The sequence below is a fragment of the Castor canadensis genome, chromosome 5 (genome assembly GCF_047511655.1).
Source record: "Castor canadensis chromosome 5, mCasCan1.hap1v2, whole genome shotgun sequence".
In the NCBI taxonomy this organism is placed as follows: domain Eukaryota; kingdom Metazoa; phylum Chordata; class Mammalia; order Rodentia; family Castoridae; genus Castor; species Castor canadensis.
In genome coordinates, this window is record NC_133390.1 from 101,398,396 (window position 1) to 101,424,437 (window position 26,042).

The 26,042-nt window shown below is 38.6% G+C and overlaps 1 protein-coding gene across 6 annotated transcripts in view; it reads left to right on the top strand.

Annotated features, from left to right (window-relative positions):
- Nucleotides 1-26,042, top strand: part of Wdr49 (WD repeat domain 49) — a 167,136-nt gene that overhangs the window by 52,611 nt on the left and 88,483 nt on the right. For 5 of the 6 annotated variants that reach the window (XR_012448048.1, XR_012448047.1, XM_074073848.1 and 2 more), the window contains 2 exons: nucleotides 256-404; nucleotides 21,571-21,804. Coding sequence is in view for 4 of the 6 variants with exons in the window: in XM_074073848.1 (XP_073929949.1) it covers nucleotides 256-404; nucleotides 21,571-21,804 (383 nt within the window). In the remaining 2 variants the exon portion in view is untranslated. The remainder of the gene's footprint in view (nucleotides 1-255; nucleotides 405-21,570; nucleotides 21,805-26,042) is intronic. The other variant, XM_074073851.1, reaches the window with a different exon arrangement.

Consider the following 26,042-nt stretch of genomic DNA (forward strand, 5'->3'; position numbering starts at 1 on the left):
CCAGTTCATGCACACCTTTCCCCCAGGTGACCCCTTTGACCCCTTTGCCCCTTTGCTCCACTAGATAGAGCTTATGTCTGATTAGCCTAGTTTGGTGGGCAATGACAAGATTTTTCTTCCTTCAAGACAAGTTGTGCTATTGTTTATCGGAAGACACTTACAACCTACAGATAGGCAATAAACATATTTCAAAAAGGAAATGCTGCAGGTTATTAATGCTATTAAAACACACTTTTTCTTCTTAATTTTAATTAGCAACTGCTGGCATTAATAACAAAGTTTGCCTGTGGAATCCCTATGTTGTCTCTAAACCAGTTGGTGAACTTTGGGGTCACTCAGCCAGTGTGATAGCTGTCCAGTTCTTTGCTGAAAGAAAACAACTTTTCAGCTTCTCCAGAGATAAAGTAAGTAATGTTGTGTATCTAGTTTATTTAGCTCTATTTCCCCACTTCCTACAAAAATCTACCCATTCCTGAATTTCTTTTGAGAGTCAATTGTTCTCCAATATCTATTGGTAACTGCTGGAAATCTGTATTTGGAAAAAAAACATTTTTTTTTTTTTTTTTTGGCAGTACTGGGGTTTGAACTCCTGACCTAGTGCTTGCTAAGCAGGTGCTCTACCACTTGAACCACATCCATAGATTTTTTTTTTTTTTTTTTTGCTTTTTTTTGGATAGGGTCCTGCATTTTTGCCTCGGCCAGTCTCTGGCTGCCATCTTCCTATCTCAGTCTTCCACATAGCTGGAGTTACAGGCATGAGCCACTACACCTGACTTTGGAAAAAAGTATTGATTAGTGGTGACTTTGCAATAGTCCTGGGCAACTGGACAAGGTATTTCTTTCATTTTATCTTCAGTACTGAGGATTGAACTCAAGGCCTCGCACTTGCTAGGTAAGCACTTTACCATTGAGCCACTTCCCCAGTCCTTTTGTTTTGAGGAATTTTTTTCCTTCCAGATAGAACCTCAAGCTAATTTGGGTCATGTTGCCCTCAAACTGTGATCTTCCTAACTTTACCTCCTGAGATAACTGGCATACAACACCATTCTTGGCTTGATTTTGAGATGGGGATCTCAGTAACTGTTTGTGTACCACCATACTGATGCACAGATGACACACGCAGGAATTTCAGGTGGTCAGGGCTCTTGGGTCCACTCTGAGAATGAAAGCACAGGCAGACTCCAGCAGCAGAGGTCAGAAAGATTTGATTTGTAGAGAAGAGAAGAGAAAGACTGCATGGCGGGGAATGCAGGGGAAACTGGTGGTATGTGGGTCAGGGTGGAGACTGGGCTTTATAGCCTTTTTCTGTGTATTGCCTGAGGGTGGAGATGTTTTTCAAATTCAGACAGGCATTTCCTGGGAAGAAGTGTCTCCTTGACGTCCTGCAATCCATCCTTCAAGTCCCCCCTCTCACTGACCGCCCTAACTGCTGTTAGGAATAGGGACAACGAAGTCTATTCAGTAACTGCTTCTTGCTGACAGGGGATGATGAAGGGGCCGGCAGCACCAGGGATGACCGTGAGAGGGATTGTTGAGGGGACCACGATAGTAGGTCATTTTCATCTCCATCAGAGGCATTTGTAGTTTCATGGATTCTAGGCAAGAAGAAACAAACTTGACAAATAAGTTTAAAATGCAAGGCCCAAACACAAGCAAGGGAATAATGGCAACTATAGGCCCCAGAAAGGGTAGGAACCAAGTCCTGGAGGGAAGCCAGAATTTTATTTGGTCCCATACCTGTGTGGAAACCTGAGTTTCAAGAGATTGCTTCCAGAGCCATTTAGCCTGTTGGAGAATGTTCGCACGTTCCTCTACAATGCCTGAAGTGTTTATATATGTGTTAACAGGAAGTGTTGGTGATAGCACATACCCTTCTTTGTTTCATCAAAAGAAAATCTAGGGCCAGGTGGTTGTCCATGACAATATAGGCAAGGGATGACAAAGACCTTTGTATGTCTTTAATGGCAAACCATATCTGATCTGAGGTGTCCTCTACTACTTTGGTTAGATTTTTTGTAGTTACATGATTGGCAATCACCCCATAGCTGATTCCAGCTAGGGCTGTAATTAATGCTGTTATCCCTAAAACTATTAGAGCAACCTCCCTTTTATCTCTATGGGAAGTTGTTCCTATTGTAGTTAGCATTCCCCTTTCCTTCCAAACGGTTGCATGAGCACTCAGGATCAGGAAGGCATACTCAGAATCTATATAGATATTGACTTTCTGGTTTTTTGACAGTTTTAGGGCTTCTGTTAGGGCCACTAATTCTGCCAAATGAACAATTGTATTAGGAGGAAGAGGATCTGATTTGTGGATGCCAAATTCTGTTACAACTGCAAACCCTGCATGTCTGACTCCATTTTTGACAAAGGAACTGCCATCGGTGTATAATTCTAGATCAGGGCTTTTTAAGGACTGATCAGTTAAGTCAGGTCAGGCAGCATAGTTTTCCATAAATACCTCCTCACATGAGTGTTCAGGATTTCCCTCTGTCTCTGGTAGAAGGGATGCAGGATTTAGGCTCTGATAGGTTCATAAAGTTATTTCTGTCCCTCCCAGAAGCTGGGCATGGTATTAAGTAGATGACTATCAGATAGCCAAAGTTCTCCTTTTGAGTTTAAAATTTCCCCTAGGTCATGTGGGGTGTAAACCATTAGAGGGTGGTTTTGGATAAGTTTTTGAGTTCAGGCACTAGAAGGCTTACTGAGCCACTGCTCTAAGGCATCCTGGCCATCCCTTGGCTACCTGATCTAATTTTTTGCTTAAGTATCCCAATGGCTGGGGAGTGATGCCCCGGAGCTGAGTCTCCACCCCTAAGGCCAGTCCTCCCTTTTCATAGACATATAATTGAAATTTGTCTTGTACTGGGAGACCCAGGGCAGGAGTTGTCATAAGGGCCTTTTTTAACAGGTAGAATGCATTTTTCTGACTTGTCATCCCATTCAGTAAAGGGCTGGGGATTCTTCTGTGCTTCCTTAAGGATTTGATATAAGGGCCTGGCTAGGTCTGAATATTCCAGGATCCAAATTCTACAGTATCCTGAGACCCCCCAAAAGGCCCTCAATTGCTTTAGAACTTTAGGTAGAGGAAATATCAGGATTGGATGGATTCTATCTTCTCCTAGAGACCTCAATTCTTTCTCCAGGACAAGACTTAAATTTGTAATCCTAGACTGACACAATTGGGCTTTTTCTTTAGAGATTTTATGTCCTCTATCTGCTAAGAAGTTTAGTAAGGATTCAGTGGCTCGTGAAATGACAGGCTCAGTCGGTCCACAGAGCAGGAGGTCATCTACATACTGTAGCAGAGTAGCTTGTGGATATTGCCACTCTGCCAAGTCTTGGGTTAGAGTCAACACAAAGAGGTGGGGGCTGTCTCTAAATCCTTGGGGGAGGACAGTCAAGTGACCTGTCTAGACTTTCTTGTGGGGTCCTCAAAGGCAAAGATAGGTTGACTTTTAGGGTGTAAGGGAATGCAAAGGAAGGCATCTTTTAATTCCAGGACAGAGTAGTAAGCAGTACCTGGAGGTATTTGGGCTAAAAGCATGTAGGGATTTGGAACTATAAGGTGGAGAGGCACTACTGCTTCATTGATCAGATGGAGATCCTGGACTAGCGTCTGTTTGTTAGGTCCCTTCCTGACACTGAAAATAAGAGTATTATATGGGCTGGAGAATTCTATTAACAGTCCCTGTGTCTTTAAGTCTTTGATTATGGGAATTAGCCCCTCTTTAACTTCTGGCTTTAAACAATATTGATTTTGATGGGGAAACCAGGAGGGGTTCTTGAGATGAATTAGGACTGGGACAGCTGTTTGTGCCCATCCCACAGTGTGTCCATCCATCCACACCATGGGGTCTACTTGTTCCTCTGTCAGGGGCAAGCAAAAGTACAAACCTGGGGGTAAAAAGAGTTGTACCCCCAGTTTAGATAGAAGGGTTCACCTTAGCAGAGGAGTAGGGGTTTCTGGGACAATTAAAAAGGAGTGACAGAAATGGAAATCTCCCCAGGAGCAGGGTAAAGGCTGAGTGAAATAATGCTCTAAGGACTATCCTGATATGCCCCGAACAGTATTTTCTTAGAGGACCTGGGTCCAGGAGAGAAAGGAATAGCTGAGATGCTGGCTCCAGTATCAATAAGGAGGCTGACCTTGTGCTTTTTGATAGTGGGTATAACTCTGGGTTCCTCTGATTTTACAGTGGTTACAGGAGCCTAAATGGGAAGCCCTGGGACCCATCATTGGGTGGGAGGCTCTGGCCTCGATTCCCCTGGGAACCAAGGACAGTGTGCTTTCCAATGTTTTCCCCAGCAAATGGGGCAGGGTCCTGGAGGTAGCTTTTTCCAGGAGCACTCCCTCCTAAAATGGCCTGTCTGTCCATATTGAAAGCATGTCCTCAGGTTTGGGGAAGCCTCTCTGAGTGCTGCTATCAGAGCATCCTGCCATTTATCCTTTCTCTTTTCCTTTTCCACATTCTTCTTTTTTTTTTCTAAGTCCCTATCATAGTATACAGACATGGCTACACAGACCAATTGGTCTAGATCTCTGCTCCCTTTAGCCACCAGTTTTTGAAGCTTTTCACAGATATCTGGTGCTGTGTTAGAAATTTATCTTTTAGAGATTCTGCAAGGGATCCTGCACACAGAAAGTGACACCCAACTTAACCATGAAAAGGCAGGCAGCACCAAACCACAGGATAAGAAAAAGCAAGACAGTAGAGAGTAACATCAAGTTAGGTACACACAATCAAACCTTCAAACAACTAAGATAACTAAATGGCAGGAATCACCACATACCTATCAGTACTAACACTTAATGTCAATGGACTTAATTCACCCATCAAAAGACACCGTTTGACAAAATGGATTAAAAAAGAAGATCCAACAATTTGTTGCTTACAGGAGACTCATCTCACCGACAGAAATAAGCATATGCTTAGGATGAAAGGCTGGAAGAAGATTTACCAAGCTAATGGCCCCCGAAAACAAGCAGGAGTAGCAATACTTATCTCTGACAAAGTAGACTTCAAACCTACATTGATCAAACGAGACAAAGAAGGACATTCCATACTAATAAAAGGGGAAATAGACCAAAAGGAAATAATAATCATCAATCTGTACGCACCCAATGTCAACGCACCCAATTTCATCAAACATACCCTAAAAGACCTAAAAGCATATATAAACGCCAACACAGTGGTTGTGGGAGACTTTAACACTCCATTATCATCAATAGATAGGTCATCCAAACAAAAACTCAATAAAGAAATCCAAGATCTAAAATATGCAATAGATCAAGTGGACCTAGTAGATGTCTATAGAACATTTCATCCAACCTCTACACAATATACATTCTTCTCAGCAGCCCATGGAACCTTCTCCAAAATAGATCATATCCTAGGGCACAAAGCAAGCCTCAGCAAATATAAGAAAATAGAAATAATACCGTGCATACTATCTGACCACAATGCAGTAAAAGTAGAACTCAACAACAAAAGTAAAGACAAAAAACATGCAAACAGCTGGAAACTAAATAACTCATTACTTAATGAAGAATGGATCATCGATGCAATAAAAGAGGAAATTAAAAAGTTCCTAGAAGTCAATGAAAATGAAAACACAACCTACCGGAACCTATGGGACACAGCTAAGGCAGTCTTGAGAGGAAAGTTTATAGCCATGAGTGCATATATTAAAAAGATTGAAAGATCCCAAATCAATGACCTAATGATACATCTCAAACTCCTAGAAAAACAAGAACAAGCAAATCCCAAAACAAATAGAAGGAGAGAAATAATAAAAATAAGAGCTGAAATCAACGAAATAGAAACCAAAAAAACCATACAAAGAATTAATGAAACAAAAAGTTGGTTCTTTGAAAAAATAAACAAGATCGATAGACCCCTGGCAAACCTGACTAAAATGAGGAGAGAAAAAACCCAAATTAGTAGAATCAGGAATGCAAAAGGGGAGATAACAACAAACACCATGGAAATCCAGGAAATCATCAGAGACTACTTTGAGAACCTATATTCAAATAAATTTGAAAATCTAAAAGAAATGGACAGATTTCTAGATACATATGATCATCCAAAACTGAACCAAGAGGAAATTAATCACCTGAATAGACCTATAACACAAAATGAAATTGAAGCAGCAATCAAGAGTCTCCCCAAAAAGAAAAGTCCAGGACCTGATGGATTCTCTGCTGAATTCTATCAGACCTTTAAAGAAGAACTGATACCAACCCTCCTTAAACTGTTCCATGAAATAGAAAGGGAAGGAAAACTGCCAAACACATTTTATGAAGCCAGTATTACACTTATCCCAAAGCCAGGCAAAGACACCTCCAAAAAGGAGAACTATAGGCCAATCTCCTTAATGAACATTGATGCAAAAATCCTCAACAAAATAATGGCAAACCGAATTCAGCAACACATCAAAAAGATTATTCACCACGACCAGGTAGGCTTCATCCCAGGGATGCAGGGGTGGTTCAACATACGAAAATCAATAAACGTAATAAACCACATTAACAGAAGCAAAGACAAAAACCACTTGATCATCTCAATAGACGCAGAAAAAGCCTTTGATAAGATCCAACATCATTTCATGATAAAAGCTCTAAGAAAACTAGGAATAGAAGGAAAGTTCCTCAACATTATAAAAGCTATATATGACAAACCTACAGCCAGCATTATACTTAACGGAGAAAAATTAAAACCGTTCCCTCTAAAATCAGGAACCAGACAAGGATGCCCACTATCTCCACTCCTATTCAACATAGTACTGGAATTCCTAGCCAGAGCAATTAGGCAAGAAGAAGGAATAAAAGGAATACAAATAGGTAAAGAAACTGTCAAAATATCCCTATTTGCAGATGACATGATCCTATACCTTAAAGACCCAAAAAACTCTACTCAGAAGCTTCTAGACATCATCAATAGCTATAGCAAAGTAGCAGGATATAAAATCAACATAGAAAAATCATTAGCATTTCTATACACTAACAATGAGCAAACAGAAAAAGAATGTATGAAAACAATTCCATTTACAACAGCCTCAAAAAAAATCAAATACCTAGGTGTAAACCTAACAAAAGATGTGAAAGACCTCTACAAGGAAAACTATACACTTCTGAAGAAAGAGATTGAGGAAGACTATAGAAAGTGGAGAGATCTCCCATGCTCATGGATTGGTAGAATCAACATAGTAAAAATGTCGATACTCCCCAAAGTAATCTACATGTTTAATGCAATTTCCCATCAAAATTCCAATGACATTCATTAAAGAGATCGAAAAATCTACTGTGAAATTTATATGGAAACACAAGAGGCCACGAATAGCCAAGGCAATACTCAGTCAAAAGAATAATGCAGGAGGTATCACAATACCTGACTTCAAACTATATTACAAAGCAATAACAATAAAAACAGCATGGTACTGGCACAAAAACAGACATGAAGACCAGTGGAACAGAATAGAGGATCCAGATATGAAGCCACACAACTATGAGCAACTTATCTTTGACAAAGGAGCTAAAAATATACGATGGAGAAATAGCAGCCTCTTCAACAAAAACTGCTGGGAAAACTGGTTAGCAGTCTGCAAAAAACTGAAACTAGATCCATGTATATCACCCTATACCAAGATTAACTCAAAATGGATCAAGGATCTTAATATCAGACCCCAAACTCTTAAGTTGATACAAGAAAGAGTAGGAAATACTCTGGAGTTAGTAGGTATAGGTAAAAACTTTCTCAATGAAACCCCAGCAGCACAGCAACTAAGAGATAGCATAGATCAATGGGACCTCATAAAACTAAAAAGCTTCTGTTCATCAAAAGAAATGGTCTCTAAACTGAAGAGAACACCCACAGAGTGGGAGAAAATATTTGCCAATTATACATCAGACAAAGGACTGATAACCAGAATATACAGGGAACTTAAAAAACTAAATTCTCCCAAAACTAATGAACCAATAAAGAAATGGGCATGTGAACTAAACAGAACTTTCTCAAAAGAAGAAATTCAAATGGCCAGAAAACACATGAAAAAATGCTCACCATCTCTAGCAATAAAGGAAATGCAAATTAAAACCACGCTAAGATTCCACCTCACCCCTGTTAGAATAGCCATCATCAGCAACACCACCAACAACAGGTGTTGGCGAGGATGCGGGGAAAAAGGAACCCTTTTACACTGTTGGTGGGAATGTAGACTAGTACAACCACTCTGGAAAAAAATTTGGAGGCTACTTAAAAAGATGGACATCGATCTACCATTTGATCCAGCAATACCACTCTTGGGGATATACCCAAAAGACTGTTACTCCAGAGGCACCTGCACATCCATGTTTATTGCGGCACTATTCACAATAGCCAAGTTATGGAAACAGCCAAGATGTCCCAGCACTGACGAATGGATTAAGAAAATGTGGTATCTATACACAATGGAATTTTATGCAGCCATGAAGAAGAACGAAATGTTATCATTCGCTGGTAAATGGATGGAATTGGAGAACATCATTCTGAGTGAGGTTAGCCTGGCTCAAAAGACCAAAAATCGTATGTTCTCCCTCATATGTGGACATTAGATCAAGGGCAAACACAACAAGGGGATTGGACTATGAGCACATGATAAAAGCTTTAGCACACAAGGGAGGGGTGAGGATAGGTAAGACACCTAAAAAACTAGCTAGCATTTGTTGCCCTTAACGCAGAGAAACTAAAGCAGATACCTTAAAGCAACTGAGGCCAATAGGAAAAGGGGACCAGAAACTAGAGAAAAGGTTAGATCAAAAAGAATTAACCTAGAAGGTAACACCCACACACACGAAATCAATGTGAGTCAATGCCCTGTATAGCTATCCTTATCTCAACCAGCAAAACCCCTTGTTCCTTCCTATTATTGCTTATACTCTCTCTACAACAAAATTAGAGATAAGGGCAAAATAGTTTCTGCTGGGTATTGAGGGGGGGAGCGGGAGGGGGTGGAGTGGGTGGTAAGGGAGGGGGTGGGGGCAGGGGGGAGAAATGAACCAATCCTTGTATGCACATATGAATAATAAAAGAAAAATGAAAAAAAAAAAAAAAAAAAAAAAAAAAAAAAAAGAAATTTATCTTTTAGGACAATTTCCTCTTCCTGTGACTCTGGTATAATATTGGTATTCTCTTGTGAAGCATCTTTAAGTCTCTGTAGGAAAGCTACTGGAGTTTCTAAGGGTACTTGCTGTATAGCCATGACTTGGGAGTAATTAAGAGGTTTTACCTTAGCTCTCCTTAGAACCACAAGAATGCAGTGGATGAAATGGTTATGGCTCCATTCATCCTTGTCATTTTCAGGGTCCCACTTAGGGTCATACACAGGCACTGCCTGATCTCCTCTTGAATTGGGAATTGAGGTTCCCTTTTAGGTATCCACTGTCTTTGTCTTTCTTCTCCTTCCCCCTCCTCCTCCTCCTGTGAAGGCCCAGTCTGAGACAGGCCTGTAGGGCCACTTTTATCTAAGTGATAATTGTCTCCAGCTGTGACTGCCTGATCTAGTACCTGCTGTTTCTCCTGAGCAGTAAGGGTCTGAGATAGCAACAGCATTACATCTTTTCAGCTCAGTTCAAAGTTTTGGCTGACTTCTCTAAATGCCTGGATGTACTGATCTGGGTTTTCTGTGTAATTTCCTAAATCCTTTTTGATTTCTTTAAGTTCACTCATTCTAAAAGGAATGTGAGCCCTATCCCCTCCAGGAATTAACTGGAGTGGGTAGAGTACTGTAGGATGATGTCTGGTGTGGGAGGTAGCTGAGTGAAGGGAGAGAGAGGGAACTGATGGAGCATCAGATGGGTTCTTTGGTTCAAGGGATTTTGGGGTTTTTTGTAAAGGGTTACCATGGTCTGGGTATCTAGCCTGCATTTGCTAGGCCATTCTGGGTAGTCTCTTAGGAAAAAGAATAGTTGAACATATGGAACTTCTGTCCAATTTCCCTCTTTCTTTACAAAACATATCCAATTGAAAATAGTGTTATAATTAATGCTCCCTCCTTCTGGCCATCTTTCCTCATCTCCCAGAAGATACTGTGGCCAATTCTGGGTGCAGTAAAACTTGAGTTGCTTTGCTGAAGACTTTCTGGATCAAGATCTTTCCAATGTTTTAATAAGTAGGCAACGTAGGCCCCAAAGTGACCATGCAGAGAGGAGTGATCTGCCCAAGAGATTCTTTATTGCCAGGTGGGAAAGGGAGAGAGCCGAGAGAGAGAGAGAGAGAGAGAGAGAGAGAGAGAGGGGGGGGGGTGGCGCAGGGGCTTAAATACCCCTCAGTGAGACTCAGCATGATCTGATTGGTTAGGATCTTATGGTTCATGCTGATTGGAGGTTGGGGCAGAAGGAGAATTCAAGCTAGACTTGAGGCAGGACCATGACCCTGGGAAACAGAAGCTTAAGGGTGCAGTAAGAACCGAAACCTATTGGCGCCATTATTGCCAACAGGCAAGGGGGGATCCTTCCTAGATTCTTGAGGCTTGATTCCCTATCTAAAAAGGGAAACAAGGGAAAATTGGTCACCTTAACAGAGGTTTCTCCTTTTACCTAGGCATCCCCAGATGAGGAGAAACTCTATGTGGGAGAGGGATCCCTCTCTCCCTTGCTCTCTTGCTACTGCCACCTGTGGCTAAGGTCATGGAGGATTTTAGGTATTCTGGGTGTAGCCACCCCACCAAAATTATCCCTGACCAATTTCTTTTCTATTTTGACTTGTCTGTTTGCCCTGTGACCCAGGTACGGTACCTGGCTCTCCTCTACCACCTGTAGGCTTGTAATTTAAAAATAACTCTATCAAAGCAAACAAGAGGGCTTGCATGACTAGAGGGAGGACCCCTGCAGAGGCATGGATGCAGACTCCTGATGAAGTAGACTTCTGTCCCCCATATATCCTGTGAGGCGTATGTGCTTTTTACGAAAAGAGAGAGAGAGAGCATCTGAAGGCTTTTGCTGTGGTAAGGGGCTAAAATGGAGAAGACCCTGAGGTTTCTGCCATTTAACAGTTTTTTTTTTTTTCTTTTCCCTGAGGACAGGCTGCTGAACCCATTCAACCAGTTTAACCAGATGTTTGACAAAGACTATTAAGTCTAAGTTAGAGACTAGCACTTTCTGGTACCTGCAGGGATTTTCCCCAAACTCCCTGAAGAAGGAAGCCCACTGCTGTTTAGAGCAAAGGGGGGAGGGGGACCCTCATCCTGAACTGCTTGGGAAAGGGGAAGGATAGGCTGAGGATTGGGGGAAAAGAGAGTTTCCAGATTCAACGTATGAGGGATTATTGGTCACCACTGCTGTCCAGGTAGATCCTGCCCAAGGGCAGTACTGGAGCACTGGAAGCGAGGGGTGACCTCCACTCTTGGGCCACAGAAACTATGAAAGAAGCAGGAAAGATCTGATTGTCTGTTTGCCATGGACATGCTGGAGGGGTCTGAGACTTAGCTGCCTTTGGAGCCTCAGGGTGGGTCAGGAAATTGCATTTCCAGCCTTTGGATGACACCAGGGAGTGTCCTGGCCACAGCACCCTTGTAGCTTGAAGACAAACTTTCCTTTCCACTGGCTATTTTCAGAGCTCCTCCTAAGTGGGTCAGAGTTTGAAAGAGAGAGAGAGCTTAAGGAGAGGGAAAAAAGCCTCAGTGCACTGAAGTTTGGCTCCACCCATGTAGCATTGGCAGTCTGGTATCAGCCCCCAGCTGGACCCTGAGTTCTTTCAGGTTGCCTGCCTTACAACTGTAATGGGCTTGGAGTTTTTCCTCAGATTCCCTCGGGAGAAACACTCCTTAACAAGAGAGAGCGATAGAGAGAGAAAGTCAGCCTGAGAGGTCCACTGTAGCTAGGCTGTGGTGGGGGGCTCTCCTAGAGAACAGACTCCACTGGAGTGCCAGATGGTTACCGTCACCTTCCTAGGCAGTCTTTCCCAGTTTGGCACAACCTTTGGAGAACTCAGGTGAAGGCTGGTCCCTTCATGCATCACCAAATATGATGCACAGATGACACATACAGGAATGTCAGGTGCTCAGGGTTCTTGAGCCCACTCTGAGAATGAAAGCACAGGCAGACTCCAGAAATAAAGGTTGGAATGATATGATTTGTAGAGAAGAGAAGAGAAGGACTGCATGGCAGGGAATGCAGGGGGACCGGAAACCGGTGGTCCCATGGGTCAAGGTGGGGATTGGGTTTTATAGCCTTTTTTTTGTGTGTTGCCTGAGGGCAGGGATATCTTTCAAATGCAGACAGGCATTTCCTGGGAAGAAGTGTCTTCTTGACCTCCTGCAATCTGTCCTTCAATACCACAGCTATTTCATTAAAATTGTGATCAAACCACATGCACATGATTTCAATTCTTTTTATTGTGTACTCAATATGTCAAATCTTAAGAGTTTCCAAAGTTCTCACTAATTCAATAGGAAGCCATGGACATGGGGAAGAGAAAATGTTGTTTGGGGAAGGTGAATAGGCATCAATTATATATTATTGAAGAGAATCACTAAATTAGAAATTTAAGTTAATCTGAAGAATATTAAGTACAGTAAGAACATTTTAATTAAGTGTATCAGCCCATTTCTATTTGATAATATTGTGGAATATTTTTTGTTTGTATTTTGGGATGCTGGGAATCTAACCCAGAGCATTGCACATTCTAAACATGTACTCTGTCATCAAGCTACAAACCAAGCACTTGATAGGATATTTAAAATATGTGGAAAAAATATGGCACTAGCACCAGATAACCTATGTTAAATTCTGAGCACACTACTGTATCCACCTAGGCAAATTTCTTAATCTCTAAAAATGTTTCATTTTGTCTGTAAAACATCTATTTTTCAGAATTTCTGACTTTAAGATATTGTTAAAGATATGAGAGGTTTCAAGACACTTGGTTATAAGCAGAAAGGTGGCAGGCCAAGTGGAGTGGCTTAAGTCAGTAACCCTAGCTACTCAGGATTGCAGTTTGAGGCCAGTCTGGGCAAAAAACTTCATGAAATCACATCTCAACCAATAAAAAGCTGGGTGGTGTGGTTCATGCCTGCCATCCCACCTACACAGGGAAGCACAAATAGGAGGACTGGGGTCCAGGTTTACCTGGCATAAAGTGAGACCCTGTCTCAAAAATAACCAATACAAAAAGGGCTGGAGATGTGGCTCAAGTGGTAGAGTTCCTGCCTAGCAAGTATAATAGCCTGAATTCAAATGCCAGTATAACAAAAAAAGAAAGAAAGAAGGAAAGATAGCTAATAAGCTCATTTGGGGTTCAGCAGTTTTTAAGACTCAGTGAATCTGAATTTTTGTTTTATGCTAAAGTGATGTATATATATATATATACACACATATATGGAAAATATATAAATTTAATAGAAATTCATCTTCAACTACTTAGTCAACTCCAGTCTAAAATCTTTCCAAACTTACTAAGTTTTTTTTCTTACTATATTGCCTATAATGTAAATCTTTTTCTTTTCTCTTAAATTTACCAATCAACTGGCAATTCCTGTTGATTCTACCATCAAAATATAATGGTCTGTCTCACCTCTCTATCTCAGCTTCCATGCCTCTAATTAAAGATCTTGTCTTTTTTTCCCCCAAATACCGCAAAGGTTTTCTCTCATGTATCCCCACTTTTAGACTGCTCTGACTCCAAGCTGCTCTTAACTAATAATTCTACTAGTTTTCAAGAAAAATTCTTCAATCCTTCATCTCTGCTGTGCATCTATCAACTAAAATTCTTAAACTATCATACAAAGACTTCCTATTTACCACTTTCCATTGATGAATAAACAATAAGTTCATTAGTTTACAATTTGGCATCCTACTAAATAATAGCCTAATTGCACTTTGCTTTGGACTTCTGAGTGGTTTCTCTTAAAACCATAGTCTCTAGGGCAAGACCCTGCTGAGAGCCAGTAATCTGGTGATTGGGAAGAGGAACCACAGGGGAAGAAACAGGATTTTCAAGGCCTTGGAATGATTTCTCTGCTGGGCGCTAACATTCCAACTTGTGAGTTGAATTCAGCTTTTCTACTGCTGCTAACTGTTCTCTCCTGGGCTACTAATCCTGATTTGGCCACCAGAATCAAATCAGTTTGTAAGTTAATCCTTTGAGCTTCTGATTTTTCCTACAGCCTGCATCTACATTACAGAGCTGTGGTTGGGAAGGAAAACACGGGCTTTTTTTTTGTTTGGGGGACTGCACCTTATGCTTTTCTCTTCTGTATACTGCCCTCCCTCACTTTCCATCTACTCACCTAGGACCAAAGTATTTTTATTTCATTTAAATTGCACAAGTTAATTGTGCTACTTTTTGCATATAGTGCAAAAAAATAAATAGTTCTCTTTCTCATTTCCTCCTTAAATCAATATCTCTTCCAAGAAAGAACTATTATTATTAACATCTGATACGTATCTTCTCATATTGTTGTTATGTACTTAAAATATCGCAGTATGTTGTTACAAATTATTATCCAGGTATATGTGCAAAAATATAGGGTGGTATTTATTAGTTTTTCTGCAAGCAGTATCACATAAAATATATTTTTATTTTTCCCTAAACAAAATCTTTTAGATAACTTTCTATGTGAGTACATATAGACCTTTCTCTCTCTCTCCCTTCCTTTCCTTCCCTCCTTCCTTCTTTCTTTCTTTCACTACACTGTTATTTATTTGTTTTGGCAGTACTAGGGATTGAACTCAGGGCTTCATGCTCAAAGGCTGTAGCACTTGACCTGCCCTTCCTCCCCACTCCCAAATACTATGCTGTTGTTTAGTGTGCTGTTTCTCAGATAAGGTCTTGTGCTTTTGTTAGGCCTGGTCCTGGACTGTGATCTTATCTCTAACTCCCAAGCAGCTGGGATTATAGGCATGCACCATACCCAGGCTTGTTTACAGGGTATGTTATGGTGTGGGTGGCCATGATTCAATCATTTAATCACCTATTGATTAAAAAAGATATTATTTCTATTTTTTACCTTTATTAAGCATCAGATATACACACACATTTAAGACCTCACAAATTAATTTCTTTGTTATAAATTCCTATGAGTAATGCTTTTGCATGAACAGGCATGTACTTCTTAAAGAACTTTCACACAAATATTGCCTGTTTCATTGCAAAATGCTGTACCAATTGACTCACTCATCAATGATGTATAAAAGTGCTTATTTCTCCATACTACTGTAAATAATGGAAACCATTTGTGTGTTCTATTTTTGTAGATCTGATATTAGAATGAATTCTTTTAAAAATATTTACTGGTTATTTGCATTTCTTGATTTTTTTGTGCATAAATTAATCATGCTTTTTTTCTAATTTTTTAAATAGACATGACTGTCCTCTTACTGATGTGTAATAGCTTGAAAAATTTTTGGTTAACTTTTGTTCATTATATAAGTGACAAGATAACATTTCACATCTTTTAGCTAAACATTTAAAAACTTTATGTTATTATGCTCATCTAATAACATATCAAACAAAAAGAAATGTGAGAGAGAGAGAGAGAGAGAGAGAAGTTTGAGAGAATGTAATAGTTATGGTAACATTTAAGGATGAATAGCACAGGAGAAAATTTTAATTTCAGGTTAGTATTCTAAGTTTGATTTCATTCCTAGGGGAAAGTGATAACAAGTTTTCTTAAAAGAAGAGCTGTTATATGACTTTAAGGAAAAAAGTTAGCTCAGGTGTCCACTAGAAAAATACTGTAGCATATATCATATCAAACAAAATTGCCTTTAAATACTTACTGATTATGGTTTTGTGGATTACTGGAAGGATTAAGTTCTAAATAAGTAGACTTGCTAATACATAAAGGTGTATGAGAACAGTCAATATTCTCAGTTCCTATTATCTTATAATCTGCTATAGGGTATCCATTTTTGTGGATTACTCCTGGGGAGCTGGGCTACTGTACTGCTGTCCTCAAAATCCTCCAGCAATTTACACATCCTCTTTTTTGTCTTCTCATTTTGTATTTATCTACTACAGAATGTCAGGAGTTAGCAGTAAATGTCTAACGAAACCAAGACAATTGCTTTTCAAACAAATCATTTGAATCTGTTTTCTATTTCGTCTTCACTTTTATGTCACTGTTAGGAAAATGTGAAACTTTTTGCTTTCTAACAGTACACTTTGACTTAAACTTAGCATTGCCAGTATGTGAATAATGCGATTTGGTTTTTAAAATTGCTCTGAAAACAGGTTCTCAATCCATCCATACATCTATTCATGTACTTACCTTAGCTATCCATGAAATTACCCATTTATAAATGTATTATTGGGAACACAAAAACATTTATTAAGGTTTCATTATGTCTATATGAATAATAGTCTCTGGCAGAGAGCAGGGAATTCTTCAGTAAAGCTAACTGAAAACATGGTGAATTTCCTACATCTTAATTCAATCCTAACAATACACCAGTATACCTTCTTGAATTTATTTGAATTGTTGTTATTTTGTATACAACAATTTTAGATAATGAATTGAGCAATTTTACTACATTTTAGAAAGAATTGACAGAATTTCAGAGCCTGCAGGAACCTATCCTATGCACTGATTTCTGGTTCTCATGCATATAAATATTACAGTATTTGTTTATAATCCTGCATTAGTAAAAGGCTAAGAGTGTAATATGTCCTCATTATTAGAAAAGCTAAATTTTGCCTTACATTAAAATCTTAAGGTTAATTACTTATTCCTGCTGATGTGAAATGTAGTGAAATAGAGAGTTCCAAATTTGTTCCAGTAAGAACTTGGCTGAGCAAGTTTAAGTTGGGACAGACATCACCAGTTCTAGGGTATAATGACATAAGTAGATACAGCATAGTTCAGTGAAAATTTGTGGAAAATGTGAATAAAAAAGAGCCAGTTATTCAAATTTTAGGACTAGGAGTCTGTTTATTTTTCTATTAAGAATAAAGAAAGGACTGGATGTGTGGCTTAAGCAGTGGAGTGCCTGCTTTGTAAGTTCGAAGCCCTGAGTTCAAACCCTAGTCCCACCAAAAAAAGAAAGATAATAAATAAAACATTTCTAGAACATCTGAAATTGAAATTAATATTAAATATACTCCTTTCTAACCTGTGACCTAATTTTGTTTTAGACGTTAACTTGAATATTAAGGAACTTGACTCTAAGGCTCGGGATTCTTAAATAATAGCTAGATAGTTCAGTGGCATTTCTTCCAAAGACTTAATTGAAAAGACCAAATGAATATGAGTTCTTTTGTGTGATTAAAAGGATATAGATTGGTTAGGAAAGATGCAGGAAAAAAATGTTGAAAAATACTAATGCCTGAGTCCATCTTCAGAGATTCTGATTTAATTAACCTGGGTGAAGGATTCGAGAATAGGTGATTAAAAAACAGGCATTTTTAATGTCAAGTATAAGAACTATTGTCATAGGCTGGACACAGGGCTCAAACCTATAATTCTAGCTACCTGGAAGGCTGAGATTGGAAGGAGTGTGGTATAAGGCCAGCCCTGAACAAAAAGTTCACTAAACCCCATCTTAATCAATAAAAGCTGGGCACAGTGGCGTGCACCTGTCATCCCAGTTACCAGGGAAGCATAAATGGAAGGATCTTGGTCCAGACTGACTGAGACATAAAGAGAAACTTTAAAAAAATAACCAAAGCACAAAGGACTGGGGGCATGGTTCAAGTAGAACAGTGCCTGCCTAGTAAGCACAAGGCCCTGAGTTTAAACCACAGCAGTACCAAACCCCCCCCAAAAAACCAAAAACCAAAACCAAAAACTGACTGGCATAGAATATGATAATATAGGGGGAGGTCACAGGCTATCACATAATTTCTAGGATCATGCTTGAATATTGTTTCTTGAATTGGTGGAACTATGTCGATGCTGCTTGATTCTTAGAAGAGAAAAAAAATAGAGAATTAGAGAAGTTGGACTTTTTAATTGAGAGAGTTTAAGGCTTCCCAGAGGAAGAAAAATAAAAATTAATTTTAAGGAAAATCAATGATTATACACATTCCAATAAATAATATTTCTAATTTTAATTGCCCATAGCAAGAAGTAACCTGTAGTAGACTAGTGAGGTTATAGTTCATTTATTTAAAAATTTTCTTTTAATCTCTATGATTAAATGAAATGAAATATTTAACCCAATATAAATTACTTGAACAACACAATTTAAAATAATTCTGAGAAAATTAAAGTGCATTAATACTGTTGAGTTATTAATCTACACTTATCTATAGTATAGATGACCCAGGTCATCATTCTGACGTGAAGTTAGTTTCTATCTCTTAGAAGGGGGTCCATACTAAATAAGATAGGAATTTTAATAATGAGAACATTGCCATCAGTGGTATCATGAGTGAGAATCATCCAGATGTGAATAATCTTATGGCTGTAATATTTAAATCAACACATTGAAAAATATTTGTACATTTTAGTTCTTACAGACTTTATATATTTGAGAATAAACATTTCCTGAAAAGCTATCTAAACATTATCAATATAAAAATTAGCAATGATTGAGTGCCAGAATGAATTTTTAATACAATGCTCTTGAGCTAAACCACATTTTTCTTTATAAATATATATTCTTCATGTTTAGAGGAATTGGTAATTCTTTTTGTCTGGTAGGAATTGATTTGGTCACTTTAAATTTGTTATAAGGATTGGTAGATAAATGTTACTCTATAAATCAAGCATAATTATTTCTGTAAAATGTTTGAAAAAGCCCCATAATATTTCATCAAGAATTATACAATATTTGAAGTTGGGTGAATAACTATGTAGTAATGCTACATACTTAGACTTATCCTATCTAATATTTTCATCAATGAACTGAATAATGATTTAGTTATTAGATGAGCTATAACATTTAACAACTTCTAAAATATCCATTGAACATCCACAGTATCCAAGGGGGTTTGTGAATATCAAGAAGGATTTGTCAATTTAATTGAGTTAAGATTCAAAAATGACATTGTTACATTGAAACTGGATCATAACTAGAAACATTCTTAATCTTAGTTCAAATAATCTTATTTTTAAAGGTGGGATGGTAGCTATCTTGCTAGATTATTTGTTCATGGGAATAAGATGTAGAGTTTTGCTTAATCAGGTCTTCAAGACAGGTGAAAATCATGATGGAGTAGCTTGATGAACTAATGCAAAAAATACACTGCTTTAAAGATATCACAGCCCCTATAAATGGTAAGAACTCATTCAACTATTGACTAAAGTCTGAGCACCTTGCCCAAAACAGATCCTTGAGAACTGGAAAATGCTCAGAGATAGTGTCTTAAAACAGCGGTGCAACAGTTAATAGTATATTATTTAAAATTATGATAAGCAAAAGGACTAAAAATTTAAAAATTTAAAATGTTTACCTTGGGGAGAATAATAAATGAAAAGGAGAAAATACAAGCAATTCTTCTTTCAGCAGAAAGTTGCTGTATATTTGATTAAAATATGTAATATACACACAATAGTATTACTTCTTGTTATGGAGGAAACTACAATGTACGAAGAGTTAAAGAAACCCATCTTCAAGGACAGGGTCTGAGTGTACAGAGATATAGGTTGGGATAAAAGCCCTCTGATGCTATTTTATTCTATGCATTGGACACCACCTACTATAGTTTTTCAAAAGTACATAGATCTAGATGACTATTTGCCTTTGAACAAAACATGGAAAAAAACAAAGTGAGAGAGAATCAATAGGCTACCATGGTGGAGGGAGTAGGATTTGAAAAGTGATATTAAGATGGTTGAAGGAACTGGGATTATTTACCCAGGCTTAGGAGGTTTAGGAGGAGAGTTATACAGATGTGGTAAAAGAGGGTGAGAGAGAACCAGAAGGGAATGTCTTTGGCTGACCATATTAAACAGTTAATGTAGGAATTCCTATTGTGTAGAGTCCCAGATCCTTGATATATGTGTGAGACATGCATGTCTGTGTACCCAAAGAATTTGTACGTAAAATTGTGTGCATATATGAGTAGATGCACTTGGAGAGGGGGACAGAATTATCATTTTAAGCAGATTTTTTTTTTCCAAAGGAGCATGTCATTTGAAATAAGATCTATGAGGTTGCCTCTGTTTTGGGGTCAGAAGCACTCAATTGGAAACTTTCTTTCATAGACAATGTAGAAATAATGCTCACAGTGCAAAGGTAGACTACTTTGCTTAAAGGAGTCCTTTTGATTCTAATGTTTGAATATTAACAGAAGAGGAAAATAAAACAAATGTTAACACTGAAGAACATTCTTTGAACATTTACTGCATTGTGTTAAATGTTTGACACAGGCTCCAATTCTTATAGCATTGGATGAGGTGGGTACTGCATTAAAAACTCAGAGATTAAAAAAAAGAACAGAACACTTGCCGGAGATCACCCTACTAGCAAGGAATAGGGAGTATGACCCAGGTTTTCACTATCTTCATTCTAACTTCTTATTAGCCTCTGTTACTTCTGCTCCACTACTGATGGTCCAACACTTGCACCTGCAAGGCTGTTCTTTCTGTTTTCTTATCAGTATACTTAGTGTGACTCATCCTCACTGGAGTTAAGGGAGCTACGAAGGAACGAACGAACAGGGAAAACAATTATTTAATTTCTGTTGAATTTAAAGCAAGCTTTCTTGTGGGTAAAGATTCAGTGTTTGTCTTCTATAATCTATTGATAAATGCATGTTATTTACATATCTTGATTACACTGAGTAGTATCTTTAGTTTATTTGAACCTGATTTCACTTAATGACAGTTCTTTTACTTCACCAAAAACACATAAATATATAAATGCAGGGAGAGGGAGAGAGAGAGAGAGAGAGAGAGAGGGAGAGAGAGAGAGAGATTTGTATTAGTCTTTCATTGGTGGTTTAACAAATGTGTATAAATTCAGTAGCTTGAAACAACACCAATTTACAGTGTGTTATGTTCTGCAGGTTGTAATTCTGATACAGCTCTCTAGGACTAAACTCAAGGTGTTAGCAGGTCTATGTTACTTTCTGGAAGCTCTGGGGAGAATTCCCTTTCCTGCCTTTTCCAGCTTCTTGGGTCACAGCTCTTTCTCCAGCTTCATAGTCAGCGACACTAGGAAGAATTCTCACACTGCATCACTCCAATCTTTTCTGCCTCCATCTTCCACATTTAAAGACCCTTGTCATTTCAGTGGATTCACCCAAATAATTCAGGATCATCGTTGTATCTTAAATTTCTTAATATAATCATACTTACAAAACTATTTTTGCCTTGTAAGATAACATATTCACAGCTTCTGGGGAAGACACTGTGGGTATTTTCGAAGAATTATTTTAACTATCATAAGTTCTTGCTAAATGCTAAGTCCTGTTCTAGAGACTGAGTTAAACACAATGCTCCCCTTGAAGAGCTTACAATTTAGGATCTATTTAACAGACAACTGGCATGCAAAAAGACGTGTGCTATGACAGAAATATGAGCCATTTACAACATTGGGGAGGAAATGACTGTCTGCCAGGGGTCTACAGTGAGCTAGTAAAATGTTGGCTAAAAAATTAGAGCTATCTTTGACATATTTATTTGATTTTATCATTTCCCATCCAGGTTTTGAGGCTCTGGGATATTCAGTACCAGCTGTCCATCCAGAGGATAGCCTGTTCTTTCCCCAAAAGTCAGGACTTCAGATGCCTTTTCCACTTTGATGAAACCCATGGACGACTTTTCATCTCGTTAAGTAATCAGCTAGCATTATTGGCAATGAAAAATGAAGACAGTAAGAGGGTGAAAAGTCATGCAAAAGCCATCACTTGTGTTCTTTACAATTCACTCTTGAAGCAGGTAACATAGCTTTCTTTTCTTTCCCTGTCCTAACACACCCCCACGTCCAGAAGCTCATTTCTGTAGCTCAGTCTAACATAAACTGGAGATGAATCTACAAAAAGCAAATGTGGGGAGGAAATGATTTAACAGTCATGTGCTTCTCTGCAATAATGTGTGTCCAGGTGGATTAGAACAGGGATTTTATTCTCAGCCAGTGACAGCTGTAGCACTGATAGAGTTATAAGGAATTAGAACGTTCTAGCTAAGACAAACACAACGGGCAAGGTAAATGAACTTATCTTTGTTAACTGCTAGTTTGGGTCTTGAGCCAAATGCAGGTGAACCTGGTTGTAAAATTCTCTTTTATGAATGCCATCCTCCTGTATCCCTGTGGAAAGTTCTGAAATATGCATGAAATGTAATTAGCAGAGATCCATTTTGCCAGCATATTTTACACCAGTGGCTCACGGTGGCAGCTTCGTTAATGTATTCGTAATAAAATGATTCAGTTAAATGTGATGCCACTTGGTATGCAGCACGGGTGTTATTTGTCTCCCCACCACTTTAACGATGCTCTACAGCCTTTGCTTATGGGAGCGTTACCTGCATGTCAAAGAAGCTTGGCTTCCCTGGAGCAGAGATGCCACACAGACTGCAGCCCTTTTTAGAGGACAGGAAGGTCCAGCCAGGGAAGCTGGCAGCTCAGGGTGTAGGGTCTGGTGGAGGGAGTGAGCACGGTTAGTCAGCTGCAATGATCACCTCAGGCCTGATAGGAACAGCACAGCAGGAGCCGAACAGAAAGCAAGTCTCCAGCTTGCGGCCAATTAAACAATAACTGCAGCCCATGCTTTCTTTTCCTGTCGGTGGAAGCTTCTACATTCGCACAGAAATGAGTAGTTCAGATTTTGTGCAAGGGGTGGAAAGCTCTTTGTTAGTAATGAGTAGTGTGTCATGTCACTACTTCAAACACTCTGTTTTCCGGTTATTCTAGGAGATAAAACCTTTTACAAAACAATCCATTTTGAATTCCATCTGTGGGGAAACATTCCTCCGCAAATGTTTTATTGAACTTTATGAAGGCAACCGGTTAATTTGGCTCCCTGGTGGCCATGGAGAGATGTATTTGTTTCCAAGAGAACATTCTGTTAATTGAGATCTGCAGAGTTAAAATGATGGGTTTTGTGTGTATATGTTACAATTCCATGTTGCCTGGCCATAAGATGAATAGTATTCCATGAGGAATTCAGGAAATGAGACACAAAAACCATCTGGAATCTTCTACTCGGGACATGAGGATAAAACCACGGTAACACAAAGACAAGAAAGTTACAGGAGACAAAAGAAGATGCACATATGGTAGATAACGTGGGAACTCTCACTACAATCGAGGACACCGCTACTTGTTGCTGTTAGTAGCAGAAATAATTAAAAGCATATATATATATGTATATATATAACACAGAACTGTGTATCACACACATCCACCTTTTCTATTAGGTGCTAAGCTATAGAGAATATTCAATATTATATTTAGAAGAAAGTACTGCAGAGAAGTACAAAGAAAATAATAATAACCACAATCCCATTGGACAGTGATAACTTCTTATTTTAGAATAATTAGACAAAGCAAATAAAACAGTTTTGAACAAGTATCAGGTGCCAGGAATGAAGAATTAAGATTAATAAATGTTCATTTCTTTCCCCATGTAGCTCAGGGAGACTCAGCTCTTCAAGGGTAGGTCCAGGTCCAGCCCCCAGTGCTCTTTGGTTGGCTGATAGTCATTTCAAGACTGGGGAATGAGAGAAGGGAAGGCAGACACTTCACTAACTCACATGAAAACAACGGAATGCAGCAAAATGAAGTAGAAGTAAAAGGAAAGTACTCTTCATGAAAACTGATCAATTTTGCCTGGGGCTGGGACAGGCAACATTTCAGCAGAGCCCTGAAAGCCAGAGTGGGGATGCCAGAGAGGAGAAGGTATTAGTTTGACCCAGAAGCTATGACACAGGAAGACGCTTGAGCATTTACTTGGATAGGGTTTAGTTGAGGAGTTCTTAGGCAAAGGATGTGGGAGGTGAGGCAGTAAGGGAACTCAGAGCCTGACTGGGAAGTCATTCACTGAATGTACCACTGTGTGGTCTTAGACAATAAAACGCATTGGAGGTTAAATCAATTCTCACAGTGTGATCCCAGACCTCTGGGAGACTCATATCTTCTTGGGAAATCTGATAGGTCAGACCATTTTCATCACAGTGGAGTTTTCTAGAGATTACATAATGTGTGATGGCATCATTGCTCTGATGGCTAAAACAATGTCTTCTATCGTATTTTAACAGTTAATTGGGTTATATCTGCAATGTGATAAATATATAGCTATATGCACATATATTTATCTATATTATGTATTATATTTATATACACGCAAAAATTAGGCTATTCTGATTCTTCAATAATTGCTAAGAATGTAAAGATGTCCCCAAACCAAAAGTTTTGAGAATTGCTGGGTTAGAGAGATTGGGGTAAAATGCTGGGCAGACCACTTAATCTGCCTGAGCTTCACTTTCCTGCTTTGTGTCCCTCAAGGAGTTAGAGACAATAATGGCCACAAACGTGCCTTTCCAGTAGGTGCCTTGCTAGGGTTGGCCGCTGGCCTATTGGAAGCTGACCTCCTGGCCCTAAAAAGTTCCTCCGGCTCCCCACACATCTGGGGAAGTTTGCTGCCTTATGACACCCTTTTTCTAATTAATTTCTTAGGATTCCTGAATTTTTTTTTTTAACCATGTGATAACAGATGTTCTCAAGTCCTACTTCTCTCATAAATGTCTCTTGTCAGTCCATTGGCTCTTGCTCTTTGACTGTGGAGTTTGATGTCATCTTGAACAAATTCCCTTTGTCTGAATTTAATGAAAATCTTCCTCTTTGTTATTGTCATTTCAGCATGTTGCCCACAGTTCATTATTATTTCATTATATTTGAGCTTCAGTGGGGACCCAATATAATCTCTGCAAAAAAGCAGTTTGGCACATTTCTGTGACTTTTTTTTTTTTTTTTTATCTTCTTGCCTTTCGGTTCCCTACCTCTTAGTCTAAGAAAGTGGTGCTAAATCACACAAGGCCTTTTAAAAGGAACCACTTGCAAGGTCCCCTGGCAGACCTTGCCCTCACAGCCAGCAGCTGAACACGTTGGGACTGGATGAACAAGTCCTCAGAATGTACTTTTTTCAAAGAATTAACATACTTTAACGTCCTAGAGGCAGTTCTGATGAACCATCTCTGCAGTGACTTCTTAAATGAAGCTTTTCTTAAAAACCCATGAATGTTAGGAAACTTTTAAAAAATATACTTCTAGCTGCCATTATATGGTAAAATTTGTTTTATGATTTGTGATTCCCTGCCTCATGATGTAGGTTTGCTTGTTTTTGTAAAACATATTATTTCAGTTTGTTTTGCATCTTGAACACATTTATGTTAAGCTATTGAGATGCCATCAAATTTTGATATAATCATATTTACTATTTCTATTGGAGTATTTTTTGTAAAGCATTGCATGTAAACAAACACATGTTTATTATAAGAAATTAAAACCATGCAGTGGAGCTCAGATAAGGAACTAAATATTGCTGAAATTTCATCAAGTTCTAAAATCTTCCTGTGCATAAACTATTTCACATAAATATGGTTCTGTGATCTACCATTTTATTCAGTTATACAGTGGAGTATATTTTCTTACACCTAAAATACATCTACTTCATTATGGCATCTCATTGTATTATAATTTACTGATCAGTTTCGTTTGATGGATATTTTGCTTTTATGAATTTTTGTATATAAATTTAAGTACAAATCCATATATATATATATATCCATATATATATATATATATATATATATATATATATCTGAAGGGTAAATTCTTGGGATGAATTTCTAGGTTCAAGGATATGCATATCAGATATATTGTCTGACCCATGAACTGCCTACAAGAATTTTTCTATTTTATCCGACCTTTGAGAATAAATACACTGGCCACATGCATAGTTACCTGAATTGACTTGTCCAACAGTGTCTGTTCTAGTAGAACTCCTGAGACCCTTGGTAGGGTTCCCATAATCTAGCTTGAGATGTTTACAGATTTGAAAACTGAACCATCATACCTTATCCAGAGATGTGCTATATTTGAGGATCGATTCTCACTCTATCACAAGATACCTAATTTCAAATCCTCCATTTAAAATGGGACCATGTGTCCTGTCTTC